Source organism: Thermobia domestica, chromosome 2 (assembly GCF_964235325.1).
Source record: "Thermobia domestica chromosome 2, izTheDome1.hap1.1, whole genome shotgun sequence".
Classification (NCBI taxonomy): domain Eukaryota; kingdom Metazoa; phylum Arthropoda; class Insecta; order Zygentoma; family Lepismatidae; genus Thermobia; species Thermobia domestica.
In genome coordinates, this window is record NC_137455.1 from 276,562,759 (window position 1) to 276,588,967 (window position 26,209).

At 32.9% G+C, this 26,209-nt stretch overlaps 1 protein-coding gene across 3 annotated transcripts in view; it reads left to right on the top strand.

Annotated features, from left to right (window-relative positions):
• LOC145678508 (uncharacterized) overlaps positions 1-26,209 on the top strand; it is a 382,498-nt gene that overhangs the window by 247,937 nt on the left and 108,352 nt on the right. For all 3 annotated transcript variants that reach the window (XM_081748733.1, XM_081748730.1, XM_081748732.1), the window contains exon 3: positions 23,901-24,002. In XM_081748733.1, the coding sequence (XP_081604859.1) occupies positions 23,901-24,002 (102 nt within the window). The remainder of the gene's footprint in view (positions 1-23,900; positions 24,003-26,209) is intronic.

Below are 26,209 nucleotides of genomic sequence, written 5' to 3' on the forward strand. Positions count from 1 at the left end.
GTTCTTTTGTAAATATTATAGAAAGTATCAGGGTTATTTATGATCTTTCATGGAAAATGACTGGCGCATGCGCAGTACACAGACAGTTCAATTGGAAGGCGAGGAAGGAAACGCTAACACACTGTTAGAATGTTTCATCGCTGTGAAGTATAAAGAACAGCTAAAAATGTATTTTACGCTTGTCATTGCGTAAAGAATCACCAGGTTAATGTTTGTCCAAGTTCTCACTGATCAACTGGACTCATGAAAAATAATTAATATTGTCATTACTGCACAATATGAAGAATAAAGAATGTAAATTACACCACATTGTTCTCGAAAAGGAAGGGACAATAAACAAAATGTGATTTATTCATTCGAATTGAGATAATTCAATGAAACTAGAAATTACACAATCAAAAGGAAAAACATCGTTAAAAAGACAATAATACTTTTATCCGAGATGTGAAATAAAGTTATTAATTAACTGAAATGAAAGTAATATTGGGCATGATATAGAGTAAGAAAAAAAGTAAATGTATTCTTAGAAACGTTCAAAGTAAATTCACAAATACTTTTTGAAGATATACTACTCTTCCTTAACGTTTTAACGAACTAATAAGTAAACAAGCAAAGGAAAAGAATGAAGAACGAAAGTATTGCTCTTGAAAAAATATAATAAATAAATGAAACTTAAATAAATGTTTACACAAAAAATAACATACTAGTACTTCGTGTAATCACCTCCAGAGTCAATAACTTCTTGAATTCTGGAGGGGATACTAGATACAAGTCTCGAGCAATACGACGGTGTGTCACGAAAATGTTGCCACAGTTCCATAACATGATTTTGAAGAAACGTTTGGTCTCTGTCTTCACGTCTCTCTTCCCATTCTTGCACCATGTAGGCCCACAGATGTTCAATTGGGTCCAAATCTGGGGATAGAGGGGGCCACTCAATACAAATTAACTCTGGATGTTCACTTAGCCATTCTCGTGTTTGCCGGGAAGTGTGAACAGCACTGTTGTCATGCATAAATATATATTCTTCCTGTTCGGGGAAGTTTCTTTCTAAGGACGGTAACAACGTATTTTCGAGGATATTATTGTAAACGCTGCTGTTCATTCTCTCAGGCACCGCAACCAAATCTCCAGGACCAGCAGCCGTCATGTATCCCCAAAAGTGTGCTGATATTCGTCCTGAACAAGAAGTTCTGATAATATTTTGTTCAGCATACCTGGTTCCGCGCGGTCTATACAATATAACTCTGCCCTGTTGGTTAGACTTGAAAACCTTCTCGTCGGTCCAGATGACTAAGTCCCAATATGACTGAGGTTGGGTTATGTTATTCTGTGCCCATTCCATTCGTCTGGCCTTGTGAGTTTCAATCAGGAGAGTCTTCCTAGCGGGTCTTGAACAGTGTAGACCAGCCCCCAATAATCTTCTTCTTATTGTTTCGTGAGAACAATTATATTCCCTGGCTTTGTCCAAGAGGATTGACGTGTGGCGTAGGGGTCTGTTGATTACTTCTGTAACTAAAGCTTGATCTTGAGCTGCAGTTGTCACTTTTGGCCTTCCACTTCTTGACCGAGACCTGAACCATTCACCACCTTATTCATGTCGCTGAACCCATTTCTTGACCGTTTTCTTGTCACATCCCAGATCTCTAGCAATCTGAGGCACAGTTTGTCCCATTTTTGCTCAGCCTATGATTTCTCCTCTCAGAGCAACAGACAGTTCTCCACAACCTTTAGAGCGAGGCATTTTCAGAACCTATTAGAAATTTGCGTTCTGGCGTGTATGACAAATGTTGGTAAAGTGCATCTTTCTGTTTCTACTGCGCATGCACCAGTCAATTTTCATGAAAGATCATAAATAATCCTGACAATTGTTGTAATATTTATGAACGAATACGTGATAGAACCTATATTAACAACATCATTCGTCAAAGTAAAGAATACCGTAAACATAAAACAATTTCAACAGACTATTACATCAGGCCAAAATAGGCTTAAACTTCAGAGAATACAAAATAAATTTCATACTGTAAGAAAAGATTGAACATGAAGAACGCTTACTATATATTCAACTTGTCACATTAGCCGAGTGGACTAAGGCATTCGGCTAGAGATTCTGAGGCACCATTGAAGATTAGTTCGAATCCCATCACAATACAATTTGGTTTTACCTCTTTTTGACGTTTCTATTTGTGATCCTGCCGGATTCTATTAAATATAATTTCGCAATATGCTAAAATATACGTAATATTTGAAATTCTTAACCTTCCATTTTTACATTTTTCAAGCTCAGTTGAGAAGAAAGAGGGAAAATGAAAGTACAAAGATTTACAATAATTACTTAGCATTTACTGTCATTGTAATTGTGGATATTTTATTTATGAAAATGTATAATGAACTAAAAATATATTTAGTAGGTCACATGTCTCCATTTTTCGATTCTAACTTGAAAGTTACAGTTTAGGCGGTGACATATCAAAGACCCAGGGGGTTGAGGGAGTTGTAACCCCTCCCATTGAAACTTTTATATTCTATTGAAATAAAAAGTATTTCAGTTTATAATCTTGGAAAAGCAACAATCACTGTGTGTGGAGGACGGTTTATTTATACTACGATTTATCACTTCCAAATGTGTAGAAGGTGTGACTGGATATTGTGCATAATCATTCAAGAAATATAACACAACGAAGGGACTTCGTAAACCCTTCACGCCACCCCAGGAGGAGGAAGTAAGTTCCGCCGTCCCTCGGTTGGGAACTACTGCTTGCGAGGAAAACATTCTAACAGTGTGTTAGCGTTTCCTTCCTCGCCTTCCAATTGAACTGTCTGTGTACTGCGCATGCGCCAGTCATTTTCCATGAAAGATCATAAATAACCCTGATACTTTCTATAATATTTACGAAAGAACGTGCAATAGAATCTATACCAACAACATACATCATTCATCAAAGTAACGAAACCGTGTTCATGAAACAAATTAATAGATATATTATATCAAAGTAAATTAGGTTTAAATTTTAGGCAATAGAAAATGTTATTCTGTAATAAGAACTACTACTCAAAGCTTTTGCTACGATCACTAGTTGTTACCATAGCCGAGTGGTCTAAGGCGTTTGGTTTACAACGCACTATTCGAGCTAAGTTCGAGTCCTCGCCGGGAACAGCGCCTTTTTTTCTCTCTTTTTTTTTCACCTGTTCTCGATGCTTCTGTCTGTGTTCTTGTCGGATTCGATTAAATAGAATTTCGAATAGAGACCAATATATATGATAAATAATCATTTATTTGCGAATCTGCACTCGTACAATATACATTTTCGAGATTTTGATTTTGGAAATGAAGTGTATATAATATTGAATAGTAAAAATAGTAAAATAAAAAAATATTTGTATAAATATTGATTAATTAATTAGAGTTATACATGACTTTCCAATCAGGATTATATAGAGAGGACTTACTTCTAAGTGCAATCCGAAAACAAATATTTGAGTTTTAATCTGACCCAAAGTTGATAACTTACAGGATAATTTATACATGATTGGTGTTGTAATTTTTATGCTTTTATTATAATCCTCTATAAGTTATGATTTTACCAATTCTAAATGTAGAACGAGAAACAAGTGTAATATTATATTTGTTACGAAAAGCTTTTAAGGAATGATGCTTTCAGGACGTGATCTGAGGGAGAATTTGAGACCCCTCTCGAACTAAGAAATTTCCGCCTTCAGTACCATATATTCGATCGTGCTCAATGTGGACTACCAATGTTTGCCCTCCACCCGCACATTGAAATTCCCCCCGAGGATAATTTTCTGAAGTCACCACTGTTTATAAATAGTTTTCCGTTACTAATAAGAGGATAATGGAGTAATGAGTATACTTCATTTTTTTTTTTTTTTAACTATGGATTTAAGATTCACTATTCATATAATGTTCCGTTCTAATCGAATTTGAAACAAAAGAAGTTTTCAATGAGTTACCCAAAGAAATATTTTCAGTCTCCGGATGAAAATAGGAAGACACTTAAAAAAAGATACTACTCACTACCGGGTTTGAACACACAAACATGTGATTGATGGTGTATCGACCCAAACCACTCGACCGTTTTGTATGCCTTTGCAGCTTTTCTTTTGCCTTTTGTGAAAGCAGTTTACTGTTCCATACTCGCTTTTGTTTATTCCGATACGACTATGAGTTCTCAGTAAATATGTGGACGTTACAGCTTTGCAATGTATAAAAGTGTTTTTAGAATAAATCATAATCGATATTATGTGCTAATAACATACGTAAAACAGGTTGAATTCGTGAAATGATTGAGGTTGGACTGAGCGTAAATGTTTTCATAGTTAGGAGCCTGGATATGGAAACCCGCTTAACGTGGGGATTTAATTTTGTGAAATTTGGTACATTAAAGATTAATAACGTCAGTTGCAGGATGGTTTTATTTACATTATAAGTTAACATATCAAAATATAAATTCAACATCTCTTTCAGCAGTGAGGTTATATGACACGAGGACCTACACCTTAACGTAGGATTCAAACTAGCAGCAGCTCCTTAAGTAGGAGCTTCCACCAGGAATTGAACCCAGGACTTTAGCGCCAAAGGCGAGTTCGCTAATCATACAGTCATGAGTGATCTCATACCAAAATGTTAGACATCCATCATATAATGTGTAGCTTCTTTTTTTCATCCAAATATTGTAACGGTGACTCGATGTTGCATCAGCTGCAAGGTATTAGAATATTGAAGGGAGTATATTCGAGTCATTTTATTGACTGTCAAAGATCAACTTGTTTGTTTATTACGTATGCAAGATATTTAGCGAGGTTTATGGAGTGTTTCATATGTACTCAAAAGGCTTCAAATCCAACAAAAGCAAAGATCAAGGAAGTATCTGGAACACTCGAAGCTATTACAGTGCACTAGCGTACGCTGAAGTTCGTCAAGAAGGGATGGGGACATCCACGTAAGTTCATAAATTTCCCGTGATTGTATACATATATTAATATGGTAAATGTTTATTTTAACATAATATTTTGCTCAAGGGAAACTTACAACCCCAGACCCCTCTTACGTACGCCACTGTTACAGTGTATACGGAACAATCCAACCACACTGTGAACTTAAGTTATCCTATTGGTAATATTTATCTTTACTGGTAAACAAGTAGCATAATGATGTGTAAGTTTCTACTACGGGATAAATACTATCAATATAATCTCACCACCACTGAATGTCAACTCATCATATTTCATTAGAATCGCTATCATGTAGACAACACTTTGGTGACAAGACTGATTCATAGTTTCATTTGGCCTTCTCCATTCAAGAGCTTTGATAGCATGCTTAACACAACTGGAAATATATTTAATTAGATCACATAATATAGCTCTCTATCTGGTCATTTACTGCTGAAATTCTCTGACCCAAGTAAGGCACGTAACACGATACCACTTTCCAATAATGGTACCCAAATGTTGATGAATAACACGCCCCATTGAATTCAATGTATCGTGATATCAGTTAGTTTGAGAGGTACCAGCAATTTGATCAGATTTTCTATTTCGTTGGATGGTTACCGTTCTTCTTAAATGTCGGTCATAAATTCTTCCTTTCAATATTTATGAGTTCCGATGGTACTTAGTATCGCAATATGTGCATACGAAACATCCCCACTATAGTGAAAGCAATATCATACCATAGTTCTGAAAATTTTAAGAACATTGATGACCTAGAAACTGTAGTTTTTTTTTTTCTGGATAATAAAATGTCCACTGACAAACGGATGACAAATCACGTCTTTCGTGGTTATTACAACTACCCAATAGTCACAATTCTTATGTTTTATTTATACTATCAGTTAAAGCATGTAGTGTAGGCCTATTCAGCGTGAACGAAACATTAGTATGCTAATGGACATTCTTCTCTAGGATGTTTTATTTGACACACTATGCGTTCGAAACACTAGATGTGTGTAAATAGTACAAATCAAGCCTTACTTTTACATAGGATATGAATTTGGATCTACGTTAACTTCAAGCTTCGAAAATAGCACGGAAATATTCCAAGTACCTCTATTTTGGTATGTTGTTTAAGGGCTGATCATGGAAGATCTTCATAAAATATACGGAAAGGACTTATATGTTGCTCTTCCTATAGTATTCTATTATATTTTAATGCAAGGATATTACAACGGACGTACCTGTAAATGTTAGATTCCATTAGAAACTAGCAGGTTTATTTGAATTGCGATTGGGCACATAACTCAATATTTTCTTGGGTAAGCTTTACAATAAGTAGAACCGCATTAAAACGGTATAGTAGAGTACCGTAGGGTAGAGTTGAGTTGAATTTAACGTCTCTTTCAGCAGCGAGGCAATATGAGACATGGATCTACTGATTAACGTGGAATCTGAACCACATGAGCTCCCGCCGGGAATAGAACCCAGGTCTCCCATAGGGTAGGGTAGAGTAGAATAGGGACATATTAGCTTAAGATTAGGAAAGTTTGGATGCATTTTGTTAAAATAATCGAGTGTAATTTCTCGTATCTGTGTAAGGATACCAATTTTCTTTATTATGTATCAAATGCTTCATCGAATTTCCTTTAACAACATTATTGTGGTTTGTTTGAATTTTTGCTTATTTTTTGTCAAACCTTATTACTAGGGCTTCATTTTTTCACATTCTGCGGTATAGTTCTAGCTATAACCATTTTCTTTTTTTATTTCTTTCTTCCATCTCTTTCGAAGGCGATTTCATCAGGCGCAGATAGTAATCTTCGTCACCAATATTCTTATTTTAATATGTGATGTCTTGAGTGTTTTCTTTTCTTCGTTTCTGTGAATTTGTAATCCGATGAAACATTACTAAAATAATTCGCACTTAATTTTTTAATTTTAGAAAACATTTAATTGTTGCATAGGCATAGACTTATTAAATTGTTATTACTGGCAGTGTTATCTTTAGCCGTGCTGGTACATACTGACATAAAATCATTTAAAAAAAAAAATATTTCACCAACAAAAAAAAAAAAGCGAATTTGTAGAGCTAAAACAATGGCACCGTAATATTCCAGTTATAATATTTCTTTATGTCAAGGAGCGCTTAGACATTTTATTATTATTATTATTACTTCGAAATGATGGTACCGAAGAATAATGGTTCATAGCTTACCTTCTTACAAAAAAGTATTCAAACAACCGTCATGCTATTGTATGCTAAACATACTGCTTCTACAGAAATTCATGTGCATTTTTCTTTTTCTTTTTTTTAATACTATGTCTGTGATGACTACAGTGGAATGTTAGCAATTACACTGTTAACTGCTGGTGAAATAAAAAGAAAAAAATGAAGGAAACCATCAACCTTTAAGCTCTTCGTAGCCTCTCTGATAATAAATCATTGATGTAAACAATACTCTATATTTTAAAGTTACGTTGCCTGTTCCTTTTATTACATTCAGTATTAATAATTCAGATAAGATATGATAAAGATAGCTATATGCTGTATCATTAAACATATTAAGTCAGTGTGAACTCTATAAAAAATAAGATACTTTTAAAGATTTTACAAACAACAAAGAGTTAATTGCTAGCAAAAAGTGTGTGTATAGGTTAAAAAAACGACCATAAAATTGTTCTGACAATAGCATGTATATCTGACAATTAGTATCGATAAGCAAGAAATATCAGTGAGATCATAATCATTAACTATAATAAAACAAAGAAGTTGAGCTAGCTGCAGAAAGTCAAAGGAGAGCAAGGACGTATGATATGGATAATCTATGCCTCAAAGTAGTACTGTTAGTGAAGTTTTTATTGATTACAAGAAAAGCAAGAATTAGTAGCATTAAATACTTTTATTAGCAACATAAACAAGAATAATTCGTTGTTTAAGTAATGCATAGTTTTTAAACTTGGTTACTTATGATGATGATGATAATGATGACTCATTCAGATATTGAAACATCAACCCATATAAGCTCCAGTAAAATTTCAGCCAGTTAAGATAACAGAGGTCTGAACTATGTACTGTATGTCCTATTTGTGAAAATATATTTAAATAGAAATTGTATATTAATTCCAAGTTTAAGTATGGTTGTACTGTGCTTGAAACATAAATGAAACATATGCCAACATTATTTATGACAAAAGTGGTGGCTTCATTGAAACTTTCATGACAGCACTCCATATTATCACAGTAACTACTGTATGGTTACTATCCAGAATGCACTTCTGCAAATAACGTAATTTGCAGAGTAGGTCATTCGAACTGTTAGAAGTATTTGAGCTGTAGAATATAACAACAGAATATTTTTTCCTTGTTTTCAAGTTAATATTTCGTCTGGAAATGCAACTTTATCCTTCCAAACCGAAAGAAGAAAAAAGAGTAATCAGTCAGAAAGTAGGAAATGAATTCTTCAGGATGTAAAACATGGAAGCTTATAAACAGGCTCTACCCAGTTTCCAAATGATCTTACGAATTTAGATGAGATCACATGAAGAGGGATGAAAATTTATACATTTGGTTTGCAACCATGACCATTTTTAGACAAATAATTTTACTGTACATCATGGGAAGTGTTCAAATGAATAAGAACATAGGGGATTTGTTGTATGAATTCTTATGTAAAGGAATATTTATTACACTGTCTTCTGTCCCGGTAGCCTTCTCCAACCGGGACCAGAATTCTTAGTGTTAACCGAAGATCGTGATGCAATAGAAGAACTACTTGAATTAATACGTAACTAACTTCAGTGTAGAAAAGTTAGGGCTCTAACGAGCTATAACGTTTTTTTTTTCCTGTTAATATGAGAGCGACAGAAATACTAAAATGTGATCAAGATTAGAATGTATTTTTTCATAAGATCATTGCTTATAATTTGTATTTAGGCCATATATTGTAAATACTGATGTGTTTATCTTAAATTGTGGAACTTCAAATCAACATCTACAAAACAAAAAATACCATTGGTTAAACGTTTTCTTAAAGTTACCTAAGAAGTAAGAAGTGTTTTTATTTGAATGAGGCGTTCATTAAGTGATTTCTTAAGTTGTGAAGTAAACAATATACCTCAGGGGCTCAGGATTTCTCAAAAAACATATTTGCAGCTTTAAGTACAATGCTTACTCATGTGCCAAGATCTTTATATGAATTTCATCATATTTCAGCATGCTTGACAATACATGTAGTAAATAAAAGTTTTATCTTTTAATAAAATCATGTAAACTACTCACGTAAGCTAAAGTTACTTGACATGCTGAAAGAGATTGAGCAAGACATTGCAATAACAGTTTTTTTTTCTCTGTTGTTTCTGTAGCTTGGCACCCGCTCTCGTTGACACAATGAGACTCAATTGGCTCTGGTGTAGTACTAAAGATCTAGTGAAAAATGAGGATTGCACGTAAAATTTGAATGAATTGAAGAAAGAGCTTTAAGAATATTTTGGCAACCAACCAGAAAATGGGGGAAATATGGAATGATTCTGACATGTTTTAAATTCTTTACTTATGTTAGTTTGCAAACAAAAAGAGACTTCACCAAACAGACAATTCATAAATGTATGAAGTCCAAATATTTCATTTTTCAAAAATTATTAACCCTTACATAATCTTTGCTTATATTTTTTAGTAAAATACATAAAATGGGCTTCTTTTCCTTTTGTTAATAGAAAATTATTGTTAGTATATCGATTTCTCATTAAAATTTGATATAAATGATAATTACTGATTTGATTCTGACTTGTTTAAAGCATGAAATAAAATCATACGTCCCGTAACTTAAACAGAAAATAATAGAGATTAGCATTTTGAATTCAACACTATCTTTATTATTGATTCATGTAAGAATAATAAGTCAATTACTGAATAACATTATTAATGTTTCTACACATTATCAATGCACACAGTTGATTGGGTTTTTATTTCGTTTCTTTAGCTTCTTTAATGAATCAAAAAATTATTCTCAAATTTGCAAATATAATTTCATTCAATTTACATAATTTAAAATTATAGAATGTTAATAATAAGATTAATTTGCTTATGTTGTCTATATCCCTCTATTCCTCTATCTTTTTGATACTATAAGAAGTCAGAGTACCTTTATATCGAAAGAACATTACTTGACTTGTGCAAGCGAACATTGTATAACTAAGCTATAATTGCCTAATTCTTGAATACGTGGTATACCTACTCTTAAATCTTAAAATTATCTCTTCCCTCTAATTCCTTAATTTCTAGTTATGGTTGCAAACTGGGAACTCTGTCTTTATTCAACTAGTTTAACTGCCTCACTAAGAAAGATAGGTAAATGAACTAGAATCTATCTTCGAGGGGAAAAAAAACTCATGTAGCATGAGCCAAACAAGTTGTCTAGTGGAGTAGAGTTTCCAGACGTCTCTTTCAACGTCATCTGTCCCTTCAAAAATTGTTCAAAACTCCAAATGTCGTTACATTTCTCCAAAACATAATATCATTCAAGGAATATTTTTTAAAGAATATATCACTTTTGATAATAATCGATATTCAAATAGTAGGAAAATTCTAATTTGTCACTCATTTTTTGGGAAGTGTTGACTTATTATTTAATCAATTCTAATAATTCAGCAATCGAAAAAGGACAATTTGTATCAAATTGTGGAAGCGTTATTATGTAGTATTAATCGTTAAAGAGAACTCGTCTGTCTCCTTTACGGCATAATTGGGGCGTTAAATTAATGCAAAAAAAAATCATTTGATGTAAACTTGCGTTTGGGTTTATAAAAAAATGGTTAAACACAAGATACGATAGATTTGGAAGTTTAGTAGACCCTATGTAAGAATAGCAGCGAAAGTGTACAATTCTATTAAGAACTATGATTCATTTCACAAAAATTCTTTCGAAGAACATAACTCGACTTACACGTAATAACCTTCGTTATTTTATATTCATCAATACGCTATATATTCTATCCTCACTTAGTTTATACTATTGTGATATTCACAGATTTCTCTGTTTGTATAAAATGAAGTCATGATAGCTTTGTGATGAAGTGTTATTCTCTGTAAGGTTTGGCGTGTTCGAATCTTGATTTGCAACGTTTTGGGGTTTGTAGTGAACTAACCTTTAAGATCCAAAGTGAATTTTCTAAGTATACTTTCTTCTCTTTCGCCTCTCGTTTATCATTCCAACGTTTTTATTTTCCGTCATTCAGTTGCAATTTTCATGTTCTTAAAATTTCAATTCATTTTTATGGTTTCTGAACTTGTAATTTTCCACACATTAATACAACTAAAGGTAATGTGTGTACAATTGAGCACAACTCATTTTATAAATGGTCAAACATTTTTGTCGTGAAGAATGTCGTTTTCTATTCATGCGAAAACTCAATTACGGTGCACCACAATCTGAATACTTGATAGCAAAAATTTCTTCAGCAGCATCATCTGAGGAACAAAAAATAAAGAAGAAAAACAATAACAAAACAAATAGCATGGAATCTAGGCTAAATGAAAAGGAATTTTAGGCCAGTGCATAGTAGAAAGTTGGAAGGAAAAGGGAAAAAAATGTCAGGTAGGCAGGTGACTAAAGAAGCTCCGCCGCCGACATATTCAGGTGAAATTTTTTTGACATACGAGGACACCGCAAACGTAATTGTGTACACACGCATCAGCAGCAGCCAAACGGACGAACATCATCAGGTGGAAGCGAAATGGACTGAATAAACGGCGAGAGAAAGAGAAATCAAAAGTTGTTCCGGTCGTCCTGAAAAAAAAAAAAAAGAGAAGAAGCAGTTAGTTATTCTTCAACAACTTGGAGCCAGGTCTCTCTCTCACACACATACATCCAGTATATACGTAGAGAATGATTTTCTTTTATGTGAATGGATGGCGTTTGTAGTTGGAATAGAAGCTCACTTTCAATTGCCTTCAAGGTGACTTTTTTTTTCCTTTCTTGATAGACAACCTCAATTGATTCATGTGAATGGAATGCTAAAAACCACACATTTTATTCTCCTCAAAACAATTCATGTCATTCGTTGTCACTAGCAATCTTTTAGCATTGCTCACAAGAAAGCAAAAGTTAATTCCAAATGCATCAATTTTATTGAATACTACTGAAGAAACGCAACGCATTCATAGAGAATGCTGCCCATCATTCTTGCCTGTATAATCAGTTATGTTTTTATTAGTAAGGGCAAATCGGCAGTGAACATTGTATTTTGAAGCAGACAAGTTGAGATATTTAAGTAATTTATATATTAAATATATATTATATTCTATGGCGATTGAAAACTTAAAATTATAAATATGGACTTTAAATTAGCGTTTAGGTGGTCGGCTCGGGAGTCTATTGCAGAAATAAATTAATGCAACATTTTCACTAATAACAATAATAATAATAATAGTAATAATAATAATAGTAATAATAATAATAATAATAATAATAATAATAATAATAATAATAATAATAATAATAATAATAATAATAATAATAATAATAATAATAATAATGGTTGTGACGGTGGTTTTCGCTGCCGAACCACAATAGACTTCCATCATGTCGGTCTGTAAATATTTTGCTCGTTTCTTTTTTCTCAGAAACGATCCGACCGATTTAAATCAAAAAGTATGCTACCAAATTTAGTTTGACATCGATTTAGCCCAAAATTAGAAACCATCAAATATCTCACAAAAAGAGTCTTGATGTAGTCTAAAAATTAACATAATGTCGTTTCTCGGGAACAACTTGGCCGATTCGGGCCATAATTCTGACGAAGGTAACAGATGGTCTACGTATGTGGTTGCCAATTTCGCTGAGATCTATTAAGGCCAATAACCGAAACCAAGAAATATCTCAGGAGAAAAGCCTCGGTATGATCTAAGAAGTAAATCAAATCATTTCTCAGGAATAGATTGTTAGATTAGAGCCAAAATTGTCACAAAGGTAACTGATAGCCTACTTAGATGCCTGTCTGTGGTTAAGTCAATCAAATTCTAAAGCCGCTATCGGAAAATGATTGAAAATCAATATCTTGATGTGATCAGAGGAATAATATTTTCTTAAATTACCCGTAAGCTTGTGATAAAGTAAACGGAAGCTACATCAGAAATATTGGTGACCAAAAATCACGCATCAAGTGGCCCTTTTAGAAGGAAAGTTTAAAAATGTAAAAACTATGCACTGACCCTAACCGCTATGCTGAAGCGAGTCAACGTGCAATGACTTTTTCTTTTTTTTCCTACAGAAGGTATATTGTGATTGTATTAACCATTATAATATCAATTAAAACTTTGGTTCAGGAAAGTTGTTCTTGCTTCGAATTCATGTTTAAACAATTTACAGCGAAAATTCTTGAAAGCTATATTTTTATTTTAAAAGGGTTTTCATTCCTCCCTTCTTCAAACAGGCGGGCTCTGGAAATTTGATCCTTCTTTATACCTATAGAAGAGTCATCAAGAGATAATCCATGAAGTTTCTTATCGCGTGCGAAGGGAAAATGCAGCCCCTATTTTGGTGCTAGTGTTACCAACCATAGTCACTCTGTTTAACACAATTAAGAAAACTGCCATTTTTGATGCATTGAAAAAGCCTTAACACGTGAGTAGTGGCAACGCCGCTGCGAGCTATCAAAGACATTCTCTTGCTGACTCCTCTCTAGAGGTCTGCACGGGCTCGGGCCTACAAAGTATATATAACTTCGGGCCCGGGCCGGGCTCGGGCTGTAAATTTTTAAATATACGACCATATTTCTCGGGCCTTTTTGGGCCTCACTTTGTAAATATACTGTACAACGACATATATTGCAGCGTTCTTTCTGGAGAACTTTTATAGCAGAACTGCAAAATTAAACCTCTAATCGCTTCAATAAAAATACAATTTTGAGTTAACTATTAAGTTTCCGTAATTCGGGTTTATTTCTGGCTCATTTGATTATCACGCGAGCTTGGGCCGGGCTCGGGCCTAAATGCTAAAACATACTTCGGACTCGGGTCGGGTCGAGCTCGGGCTAAAAATTCCGGCCTGTGCAGACCTCTACTTCTCTATAGCCATGCGTAGACACCAGATATTTAGTAGGGTCATTTGCAGTGGCCGTTCTTAGGAAGTTAGAATGGTAAGAATTAAGTCTTTTTCGCTGCAAACTAAATGAAGGAAACATTTAATGTTCTAATTCCTGTATACATGAATGCTTGACTTGTATACAATAATTTTTGTATTATATACAAGAATTACAAAATTAGGTAAGTTTCCTTCCCTAGTTTCTAGCAATAAAAACTTAATTTTTACCGTTGTGATTTCCCTTAGGAGCTGCTACTGGTTATGAGATTGGAAGGGTAGATCTAAGCCTCGTACATGTCACAATAGGATTAAGAAATAAATAATAACTATAAGTATTTACGATTGTGCCAAATACAATTGTAAGACCGAATGCCATAATGACCTGGAATGTATTTGTACTTCTTTTTTATTATTCTCCAGACGAAGACAAATGAAGGTATAAAAATTCTTTAGACAACATAGTCATATTTCACTCACATAAACGATACAAACATATAACTTTTTTTTTGTTTGTTTGTTTTGTTTTAATTCTGCTATCCATATACATTAGTGGTCAGGACGGGAACCAGAATCTGGTTTCTCCTGATCAGTTCACAGAATCTAGGCTGGTAGGTTTTAATGTAATTCCTTGATTTATCAGTGGTACCAACTCGTGGTTTTTCCTATCAATTTATAGAAACATTATTGTCTTCTCTCTTTTTTTCATTTTTCTTTCTTTCTTTAAAGAATCGGTCATCTCTAGTATGTTATTGGTAATCGAAGCTCTGGTTACTCTAAACCTTCTAAATAATCTAAACATTCTGCGTAGACAAGTGATTACCGCATCAGCTTCCTACCAAGGTGGCTCGGGCTCAAACCCTCGCAGGTTCGAAATTTTTAACGTATTTCAATTTCAATCCATACTCTGCAAGATCTTGTGTGGAAAAGGAAAGAGATGCTTGAATGACGAGAATGACGGAGAATCGGAGTAGGTCCATGAATGGAGACAAAGATTTACAAATTTATATCCTTCAATCGTTCCAGATTTGATATTTTCAGTTAATTTCATCCATTTTTAACTCATGTATGATCAATATTTTTTCTTTCTTCTCACGTACACACTATAGTGAAATAATACATTATGTACAAAATTATTTACAATGTCATTGATATATGACAATTATTGCACAACATGATTCAAACAATAGAGAATATTCTTAAAGTAGACAATTTTTTCGTGCATTAATTCCACATCAGAAGCCTGTTTCGGTGCACCATAGGCTTATTAACTGTCGTCTGCTGGTTGAAATGTGAGGTGTAAATTGAGTTGCATCTATCTAGGCGTTTGTAATAGCAGCAAAAGTATTGGACCCGACTTAATGAAATTATAGCAGTCAGAGGGAGATACCTTTGCTGGTAACTGTACCAAAGGTTAACAGTGTTGCCAACTCAACAAAAGTTGTATTTTTTCAAAAGCTCTCTATCAGGTATTACATATTTCAAACCTACATGTCAAACGAAAACTTATAATGTTATATTTCTTATTCAGTGTCGTAAATTAAGGACACTACAGAATCACAAACATCAAAATTTTGGTAGCCTCTACAGCAGCAGTAACAAAACTAAAACAGAGTAATTCACATGCAAAGTACTTTAGTGCCTAATACTATAATCATTATATGTGTGATTTCGAATGAATACGATCAAAGTTACAATAGATTGAAAATTTGACTTTTTTTTTCAATAGCCTTTATTTTAAAAATCTGCTTAAATAAGTACCTCATGCAATTACATAGATAGTTTTCAATTGATATGAGATCACAATGCCGTTTACAGCAATTTGATATCTCAAACCATTCTGGAGATATGGTAGAAAGTGTTAAAGGCTGCGAGACAGCTTAAAATTATGTAATTCCGAGAACTTATAGCCTTATAGCTACTAAAACGTATTGCTGTAATGTTGTAGAAGCAAATTAAATCAAAAATTGTTTTAAATGGTTCCCACAAATACGCTATTTTAAGAAATATATCAATTCTTATCATTTTTAATATCTCCCGAATGTTTTGAGATATCAAATTGATGTAAACGGCATTATGATATTTACTCCTATTGGAAACTATGTACCTAATTCGATGTGATACTCATCTCAACATTTTTCAAAGTAAATTATTTTGAGAAAGGCTAAATTTTCAATTCCTTGTAACTTTTTGTTTCTATTTGTTCGAAACACGTCATACGATGACCGTAATATTCAATATTAAAGTATTTTAGATGTGTATTGCTCCGTCCGTCTCACTTGTGATATTACAGTTGTAGTAGTACCCTCCAAAATGTAATTGTTTTTCGATGTTTGTGATACTATAACGTACTTAGTTTGCAACACTGCATGATAAGTTGGTATTGTATGTTTTCGTTTTACATGCAGATTTGAAATATGTAATAATGTGGCGTAGAGCCATTTTTAAAAAATCACAACTTTATGTTGGTTTGGCTACACGGTTAATCTTGTGGTATCACAGGGTACGCCAAACAATGGCCTCTTGTCGATGTTTGAGTGGTACAAAATTTCAATGTTTTTGTTCATTGGTTTAAAGTTACAAGGGCGTATCAAACTAAATGGTCCACACTGTATATCCCTGATCTATGATTTTTTTAAATTGCACAGTTAAGTTGTAATTGATAATATTAATAATATATTTCCTTATGGAGTTTTCGGTTATTAATATAATAAATTATAACTTTAATAAGCAAAAGCCTCTATTTGTACAGCTGCACTAACATATCTTAATTGATATTGAATTATTACGCATTCTTTCCCCAAAAATATTTCGTAGGCTTAGGATTTATAATGAAAGTGTTTATGGCCCAGGTTAAATCGAAAGTCTTAATCAACATTAGCTGTGTCCACTCCTTGCTCTCTATTAAACAGTTTTGTTGCATAAAATTGTAATTAATATTGTAATTAATATTGGAAAGTATATGTGGCCTCGCGTAGCGTGGTCGCTGATGCTCTTGCCTTCAATGCGAGGGGTCCCGAGTTCAATTCACGGTGGGGGCACTCGGTCGAAAAAGTATAAAAAGCTTTTTCAAGCCGGTCAACCTGAATGAGATTTTCCTGGGTTTTCCTCATTCACACCAGCCTAATTTATAGGTCCCAGGCCGCCCTTGGATAGTGTGATGGCCGATGGACGTCATCCTTTATATGTGACGGGCTAAATGGCCATAGATGCCGCAAGCCCAGACATCTAAATCCTAAATCCCTGGAAAGTATATCTACGGTAGAATATTGTTACTGATCAGTTTATGAGAATTGTATGTAGTTGTATAATTGTTATAACAGTCTCAGCAGAACACTTAAAGTTAATTTACAAACAAAGTATGTAATAACTACTATCTTCAAATCAATGAATGGATGATGACAGAAGTTTGGAAGAGAACAGCAATGGTAGGTATATATAGAGAAAAAGAAGTAAATGATTACTGATTTTGTTACAAAATAAAATAAGTAAGTAAGTAAATAAATAAATAAATAAATAAAAATATTTCATTAGGGTTCTAGTTGTAGAAATTACGGTGAAAGAAATAAAGGGATAAGGGAACAAGATTGCAGCTGATAAACGATGTTATTAAGGAAATTTTTGTATTAATAGGATGAGATTTGTAGCAAACTGTAGTGTATGAAAGCTCACAAATTTCCGGTAAATGACCTGCCAGTAACGGTAGAATACTTCTGAAGATGATGAGGATTTTTCTTTTTTCCGCAAAAGAAAAACTATATCCTTCAATTGACATTCTGGGAACCATATACATATAATCTTCACTTTACTAGGAACTTTCATTTAAAGTACATTCATGCTAAATGCATTATTTCTGTGATGCAGCCCAGATAACCTACTGAAAATAGCCAGACTATGACTTGCAGAAGGAAAGGAGACTGATTTTCCCTCTACAAGAATCCCAACGTCCTTCACAAACCAAACCACTTTCATCTCAAACCAGTACAAAAACAACAACAAAACTGTAATAAATGTCCTGATTTTTGTATCTAACCTTAAGAGAAAGTGTCCGAAAAATTAACATAACTCCTTTTATTCATTGCACAGAAATATTTTAATTTCAGGAAAAGAAACTGAATTTACATTTTAATCATAGAAGGTGGTGCAAGACCCGAGACAGAGGGATCTGCACTAATAGTGCATCTATGATTTGTCGGTGAAATATTGATTATTGATGTAACTGTAAACAAGAATTTTAGGAATGATGAAAAGATGGATCAAAAGATTGCGGTCTTAGATCAGGGACCACAAAATTTTTGAACGGACCCTAAATCGAGTTTTCGTATTTTTTAAGGAATAAGCACATCATAGTGAGTGAAGTAATAGTTTGGGTTTGGCTATACTATGTGTAGTTCTCCAGATATAAGGCATACAAGAAAAATTTTGATTGAAATATATTGGAGTTTTTGGATTAGGGGCCACAAAAGTTTTGAGCGGCACCTAAACCAAGTTTTCGTTTTTTTTTTTTTTTTAACGGAATAAGCACATCATAGTGAGTTAAGTGATAGTTTGCTTTGACTACATTATATGTAGTTCTCCAGATATAAGGCCTGCAAGAAAATTTTTGGCTGAAATATATTGGATCTTTTGTTCCTAAAATGATAATAATATTTAGCCATTTCGTGGATGTTCAAGAACTTTCACATATTGTAAAACGAGCTCAAGAGAACATATCACAATACTCAGTTTTCGGACAATATTTCAGTTACAGAAACACGAGGGCTCAGTGGTAGAGCCTTCAACCTCTGGTCGAACGATCCCTAGTTCGATCTCCAGCCACGTGAATTTGTGATAGACAACATTGTATTCTTTTTTTATTTCTGGTTCTCTCGTTTGCTTCTACATTTTCATTCCACCAATTATTATATAATTGTTTACTTCCAGTAACCATCCGTCGCCTTTAATCTAAAGTGCATAAAGTGAGATGTTAACCTAAAAATTTCATTTTACTATTTCAGTTATATTTCGAATAACGTTACAATCCCTTGCAGACACTAGAGAAAGTCTGAATTTGTACAGCGGGGGACACTTCTAAATGGTACACCTTAGCAGTAAATCTCCATATGGCTGTACCATTTAGAAGTGTCCCCCGCTGTACAAGTTTACTTAACCTACAGTAGAACTATTAGTCGCTAGTGCTAAGATACCGTAAACTGGGTATACTTTAGCCCTTTAAAGGCAACTTTGGCCCAAAGGAGGAGAAAGATGGTTATTGTAGTTTCTATCAGTAAGAAAAGTTGTAGATCGAAGTATTGAAACATTGGGAACACGTGAATATATGCGCTAGTGATTTGTTTCCGGAACGTGGGAAGCAAGATGCGAGTAATTGTTACAAGTAAACTTTTATTATTCCACAACATTTGTTCATTGCATTAAAGTGACGTATCTTGAATGCACAAGTAAGTAGAATATAAAAATATGTTCATCAGCGAATATTGATAAGCTAACGCCTTAAATGTTGTTTAATCACGCACAAACTTTAAGCGTTTAATTGCGTGAAGTAACTTTGGCCCAACTTTTGGGACAACATTGACCCAAAGAAAATATTTAATAATTGCAAGCATTTTCTTCCTAAAACTGAGCAGTGTGGTACCGGTAAAATACTCTGGCGCAATGAAGAATATGGTGCTCTTATTTTTGGATGTTATGTATTCATCTACTTAGAGAGATTTTCATTGAACGATATTTTTGTTTGCCTCTAAATTGACTAAAGTGATTTCACCCATAAGTTGGTACGAATACCTGTATTTTAAGTAAAGCATTCAGAAATTTGTAACGTTCTCTTATAATTGTTTCGTATTCATTCAAGTAGAATACAAATATGTTTATTGAACGATGTTTCTCGTTCGATTGAAATTGAGTAAAAACATTAATAATTTCACCAATGTGTTTATAATAGCCTGTTCTAATACTTTCGTGTATTAATTTGTCATTGTGAGAAATGGGCTAAAGTTACCCCAAACATGAAAAATATTGCATGGCATCAAAAAATTAGAACTATAATCATCATTCTTGGTCACATTGATTATTTACTGCTTTCAAAAGAAGCCAAATGTTTTGCATTTTAACAAGGAGAAATGTCATTAAATTACATTCCTAATCTTAGGAGATATTAGAATGGAAATTCTGAAAATAAAAACAAGTAGGCCAAAGTATTCCCAGTTTAAGGTGTTGTCAATAATTTTGTCAAATATACGAGGAAATATTATACGAGCAAATATAAAAAGTTACGTTATATCACGTGTTAGAATTTAAGTGGAATATGGTTAAAAAATACTCATATGGTTAAAAAATTATAGATTTCAACATAGTTATTTTAATAGTTCAACCATTTAACAACTTTAATCATCTTTCTTTAGGTTTCGGTATTTCTAAACTAAATAATACTGCAAAAGATTTCTGAAGTTATTCTGAAGAAGAAAAGTTTTAAATATACAACATAACTTGTACTCGACTATATATATTTCAACATTGTGATAAATGATCAATCTATGAAAACGATTAAGATATGATATGATACGATAAAGTTTTAGCTTGGTGAAATGATTAAACTCATAGCCATGTTAGACTCTTCTTTTGTTCTCAAGTTGTAAACCGTGTTCTCAATTTATGTTGGTGTTAAACGACTTGTAATACCGGTATATAACAGGTTTCATGTGTATGCGAAGCCACATGTGTGCGCGCATGTACAATACGTAACGATATGGGAATACATACGGAAAATTCTTTGTGAAGTGTGTCGCTAGGAATAAAGGATCAGTTTCCCAGATTTAAGAAAGAAAAATGTAGACTCAACTTACTTGTCACCTTTCCAAAGTTGAAAATTAATAACAATATTTTATTTCTTATATCAAAGTTCTTTGAATGAAAACCAACAAAGCTTAGGAAAAACTGTTAGCATTTCTTGAGTCATTCTTTCAGAAGGAAACATATAAATATCACCATTATTAGAATGACGAATAATTTTAAAATATTATTGTGAAATCACTTAAATTGATTTTTAGTTTTTATTTTCAAGTTAGATTGTATTTTATAAAGTGTTACTGATCCCCTCTTTAGAATAAGAATAACCAAATTGTCTTACATAATACCCTATGTAAATAATAATAATAATAATAATAATAATAATAATAATAATAATAATAATAATAATAATAATAATAATAATAATAATAATAATAATAATAGCATCACTTCATACCTTTGCGAATGCTAACAGTTTTGGATTCGAAGCTGTATGAAGTATCATAACGTTTAGTGCAGTTTCAGTTTTGACTGTTTGAGTGCTGTTTTTTCTATGTTTTATGATATATTTTTACAGTATATTTTTACAGTAATAAAACCACTCAGAATATTCTATATGACTTACGTGTAATACTCAGATACATTTGCATTTATTATATATGCATACATATTATTAACCGGAATCTAAAAAAGCAGCAATTTTCAGAACTGCAGTGAAAACATTTAGAAAAATATTGATATGAAAATGAACACTTGAACTGAAACCTGTCCAAATTAGTACATAGTGTGGCCACTCCTACCATGCTTGCAGCCTTAGAGGCACACTGTCAACGATACTTTCACAATATGTAATGTCAATTCATGAAAACAAAACTGCTGCCATGAGCTCCTGGTTTGATCTGTAGCTTTAATTGCCAAGTTTTCTGCACATCATAGCTCCAAATTTTTAACGGGATTATTATAATCGGGAAATTTAGAAGACCAACGCAATCTATGTATGTTTATGTCACGAAAGCATTTATCCACTACCTGTGCACAGTGACAAGTCGCATTTCATCATCTTTAGATTATTTCCTGAAAAGTAATCCTGTGCCGACAACACAAGTTCACAATCCAAGATTTGCAGATAATCTTGAGCATTAACATTGTTGGTACACATTTTTGTCCTGCCTACACTTTTCGCAGAAAAGTACCACCTATCATAACATGGCACAAAACTTTTGTGTCTCAGAAATTCAAGTATTTTCCAATTTTTCTCTTTTCCGCATCCACAATATTATTGAGCTGTCATTTCTCATCAACTTAAATAGCTTTTAATCTGAAAATATCACTTATTCCAGTCTTCTCTTCTCTAGGAACCATAATGCACGCAAAATTCTCGTCTAGCTGTTTTGAGATTTTTGGTTAACCTGGGTTTTCTACGTAGCATTTTTATAACACCCTGTTTCTTTAATCAGAATTTACACTAGGATGGCTTAGAGTAACTCCTACCTCCTGCTGGAGCCCAGCTGTTATTTGGCGTGAACTCCTTCCTCTGTTTCTCAGTGACATTTTTTATTTTACAATCCATTCGAGAAGAAGTCTTGAACATGAACTTTTCGCACAGTTTCTTTCTGAGATACTCCGCCATTTTGAAAAAAAAACAAAGATCATTCCTTGTTTATGTGGAGAAATGTCACATTTTTTACCCTTTCTTGTGAAAAGAAAATAATAAACTCATGATAAACTGACGAACTGACAAATTGTTAACCATAACAGTTCAAGAAATTTGCATTTATCGCAGTGCAATAATAAACCGACAATAATCAACAACAAACAACGGAGTTTTAACGTACAGCGCACTCAGAACCATGATACTAATACCTATGCCCGCCAACATGACTGTAGCGACTGATTACAAACCAATTTAACAGAAATCCAAGAATGAAACAATCATCAAAAGAATATCTCCTCGCAAAGTTTAATAACAGAACACTTCAGTCAATTGATTTTCACTTGCTTTCAGTTCTCGGACAAATATAAGTATAGCTTATGATTCCAAACCCTTTTGCTTTTGCAAACGTATGACGTGATGCTATTATTATTTTTTACAGAGTTTATATACTATACCTTTATTGATGTTAGTAGAAAACTACGCTACATTATCCCACTTCAAAATGTTAACTATTTTTAAGTGTGTTAAACATGATTATACAGATATAAGTTAAACCTTGGTCTCCGATTTTTTTTTTTTTTTTTTTTTTTTAACTCTTACAATGCTAATACTGGTCACCTTGGTTTAAATATTTTGATCAGCAACTGTGACTTGCATTTTACTGTTACGCTAGGCAAAAAACACAATGTTGCAATAAAGAACCGAGAATCAACAAATCATTCTCCAACATTTTTCTAGATTACGTCCATTAAAGTACATAGCAGTACTTTTCTAAAAATTTAGATCAATACTAAAAGTTTTGTTCCTTATACAGTAGAAAGTTAAATTAATTGTATTAAACTTAGAGTCAATGTGTATTGTTTAATAATACTCATCTCATCTCAATAATAAGACAGAGGTTACGACTCTAAACATATTAGCAACAGTTACCCAAGCCTAATACTTGAATAATGTCAGATATGACTGTTGGTAATATATTTATGGTTGTTTACTTAATTCTGTGTATTGAGATGACACAAAATAGCGTATCGAAGTGGGTTACCTGCTTCTTAATGCAAATTCATCATTGTTTGGGAAGCACCTGTAGTGAAGGATAATTCTTCATATATCCATTTATGAATATCTTATTTTGCTTCTTCAATAGAACCGAATTTAGAAATGCTAACAAAAATTATTTCTAAATCCAGAAGTAAATATTTTACAAGATATATTAAAATGATTTTAAAAGATGCCTAATAATAGAAAAAAACTGAAAATATATTGTACAATAAGTATTTCTTTTGCTACTATGTTGGCAGTATTCTGTTTCTTTTCTATACGATTTTAGTTTATTTACTTTATGATTATCTATCTCCACGGAAATTACAACTGTAAAGTAAATTGTGAATATAGGATATATCTGATAAAAATAATTTTATGTTTCGTAGGGTGCTTAGAAGGAGCGTTTGTTTGCTGGGACAAATCAGGATGCGTTGATCCTGAGCGGTATCAAGATGGAGTCGCAGATTGTTTGGATCAATCAGACGAAGGTTGGTTTCCTTTCTCTTTCTATTACTTAATTTCACTAGTTGACAAATATTACAAATTACTGTGTTGTATTGTATTAAATAATAGCACTTAAAATGAAAAATTCAGTTGAATGTAAAGCCAGTGTAATGACAGCATGGCTGTGGAACCACCAATGACAGATATACGTACCATGTAAAGTAAAGTGACGAGAGCACTTTGGGAGCAGTGTTTCAGAAGAATTTCAAAGTGAACACATGAGCAGTAACGTTATTATTGATTTTCCTCATCTTGCTATGCAACTGAACAGTACAGTGATATCTTCCATGGTTGTCATTTAGCAACAGTGACAATCCAAATTTCATTATTAAGTTTTGAGGCTATTATTCTTTAAGAATACCATTAATCGAAAACCTTGGTTGGTTGAATCGAAAATTTAGAGACTCTTTCAGTAATGAGACGTGATCCTACAGCTTAATGATCCGAACCATATCAACTCCCACTGGGGGGTCGAACCAGGTCTTCTGCATAAAGTCAAAGATTTCTCTATTCATGAAGTTTGTTCATAATGCCCACTATCAATGTTGAAAATTTCGACATTGCTAGTTTTTCAGTTATAAGCGGTGAACGAGATTCACGTATATATTCACGTAATGACCTTCGCTTCATTATATGAATATATATGTATAGTATATAGTATATAATTAGTTTAAAAACTAAATTTATATTATTACGGTTAAAGTAGATATTTAGTATTATTGTTATTTTTATAATCAGGAATAAGACGGTAATTCGTTTTGAAAAAAATAAATAAAGACATTATTTCTAGCGAAAGATTTGAATCTGATCCAAAGTAGGAAAAAGCAAACTTTTCTACTCTTTACTACTGAACTTGTGTAAGTGATCCAATGTCTAGGAATATATAGAAGAAAATATATTCCTAGATAGTGACTTTATCTAGGAATATACAAACAGTTCAAAAGGAACATATAGGAGCAGTAAAATTTCATACTTTTAATATATTTTCTCAACTGTAATGTAATTTCGAGGAATTAGGAAGTTGTAAGTTCCATTTTTTATTTCCTAGATGTAAGTGAGAAGTTTGATATAGTAGAAAGGTAATTAAACAGTGGATAACTGCACTGAAAATCATATGCCTGCTTCTCTTATAATACTCATCATAAACCGATACATTTTTTATATATTTCAGTTACGTATGTAAAATGATGGGGAGTCACCTGCTAACTCTCCAATTTTCAATTGAAAGGTACAGGGCAGATTTTTAATGTCCCATAATTTTGTTGCAGGATCTTGAAATAGTCTTAATCTATAACCGTGTAAAATAAAAATTTACATTTTCACAAGAGTACAAAATTTAGCCGTTTTGATTTATTTTACTTCTGTAATTGTCCTTAATTTTGAAATCATATACCGTATTGGAAGAGGAAAGTGAGAATATAATTTAACGTTTATTTTATTCACAATGTAGCTAGAATTTTATATAGCTATGCAAAATAATTAAATTTAAAAAATGACAAATTTTGAATCGTTGTCACTTCAATTAGAAAATTATACATTAGAAAATTTCAATAGAAAAATTAGAAAACTTCTAACAAAATTCAGGTGATAACTGAGCGTTCTAAGAAATAAGTTTTGACTTTTCGTAGCTATCTTCCTAGAAGGGTCTGACAATGTGAATCACATTCATTTTTAGATGAGGAAACGGGTGTCCAATAAATTTAGTACCTTTGGAAATGTGTTGTTAAGGCTTGCAAAGAAAAGGCTCATGCTGTCTTTCAATTTAAAGTAAATAGTCAATGAGGTGGAGACTTTGAAACCATTCAAGCAAATTTATTAATGAATTTTTAAGATTACAAAATAATATTAGTGTGTACTATACGACATAATAACGCACATGTGAGGAACGCAGTAATATAATTGAAATAAGTGCTTAATTTTATGTTTAGCAAGTACAGTACACACGCGTGTTTTCGCGACACTAATATTTTGCACTCTTTTCACACATATTGAATTCATTAATGACAGATTCATATTTTTAAGCCACTATGTACCAAATTTCACTCCTTTACGTTCAGTGACTGAAAGGAAGTATTTTCTTTTCCTTTGTGTTAGCTTTAATGGGTTGGCGCAAGTAAATGATTTGCTCGTATTCTATCATCTAGAACAAGAACTACCCACGTAGCAAGTTTTGTGCCTCAATGCCGGGTAG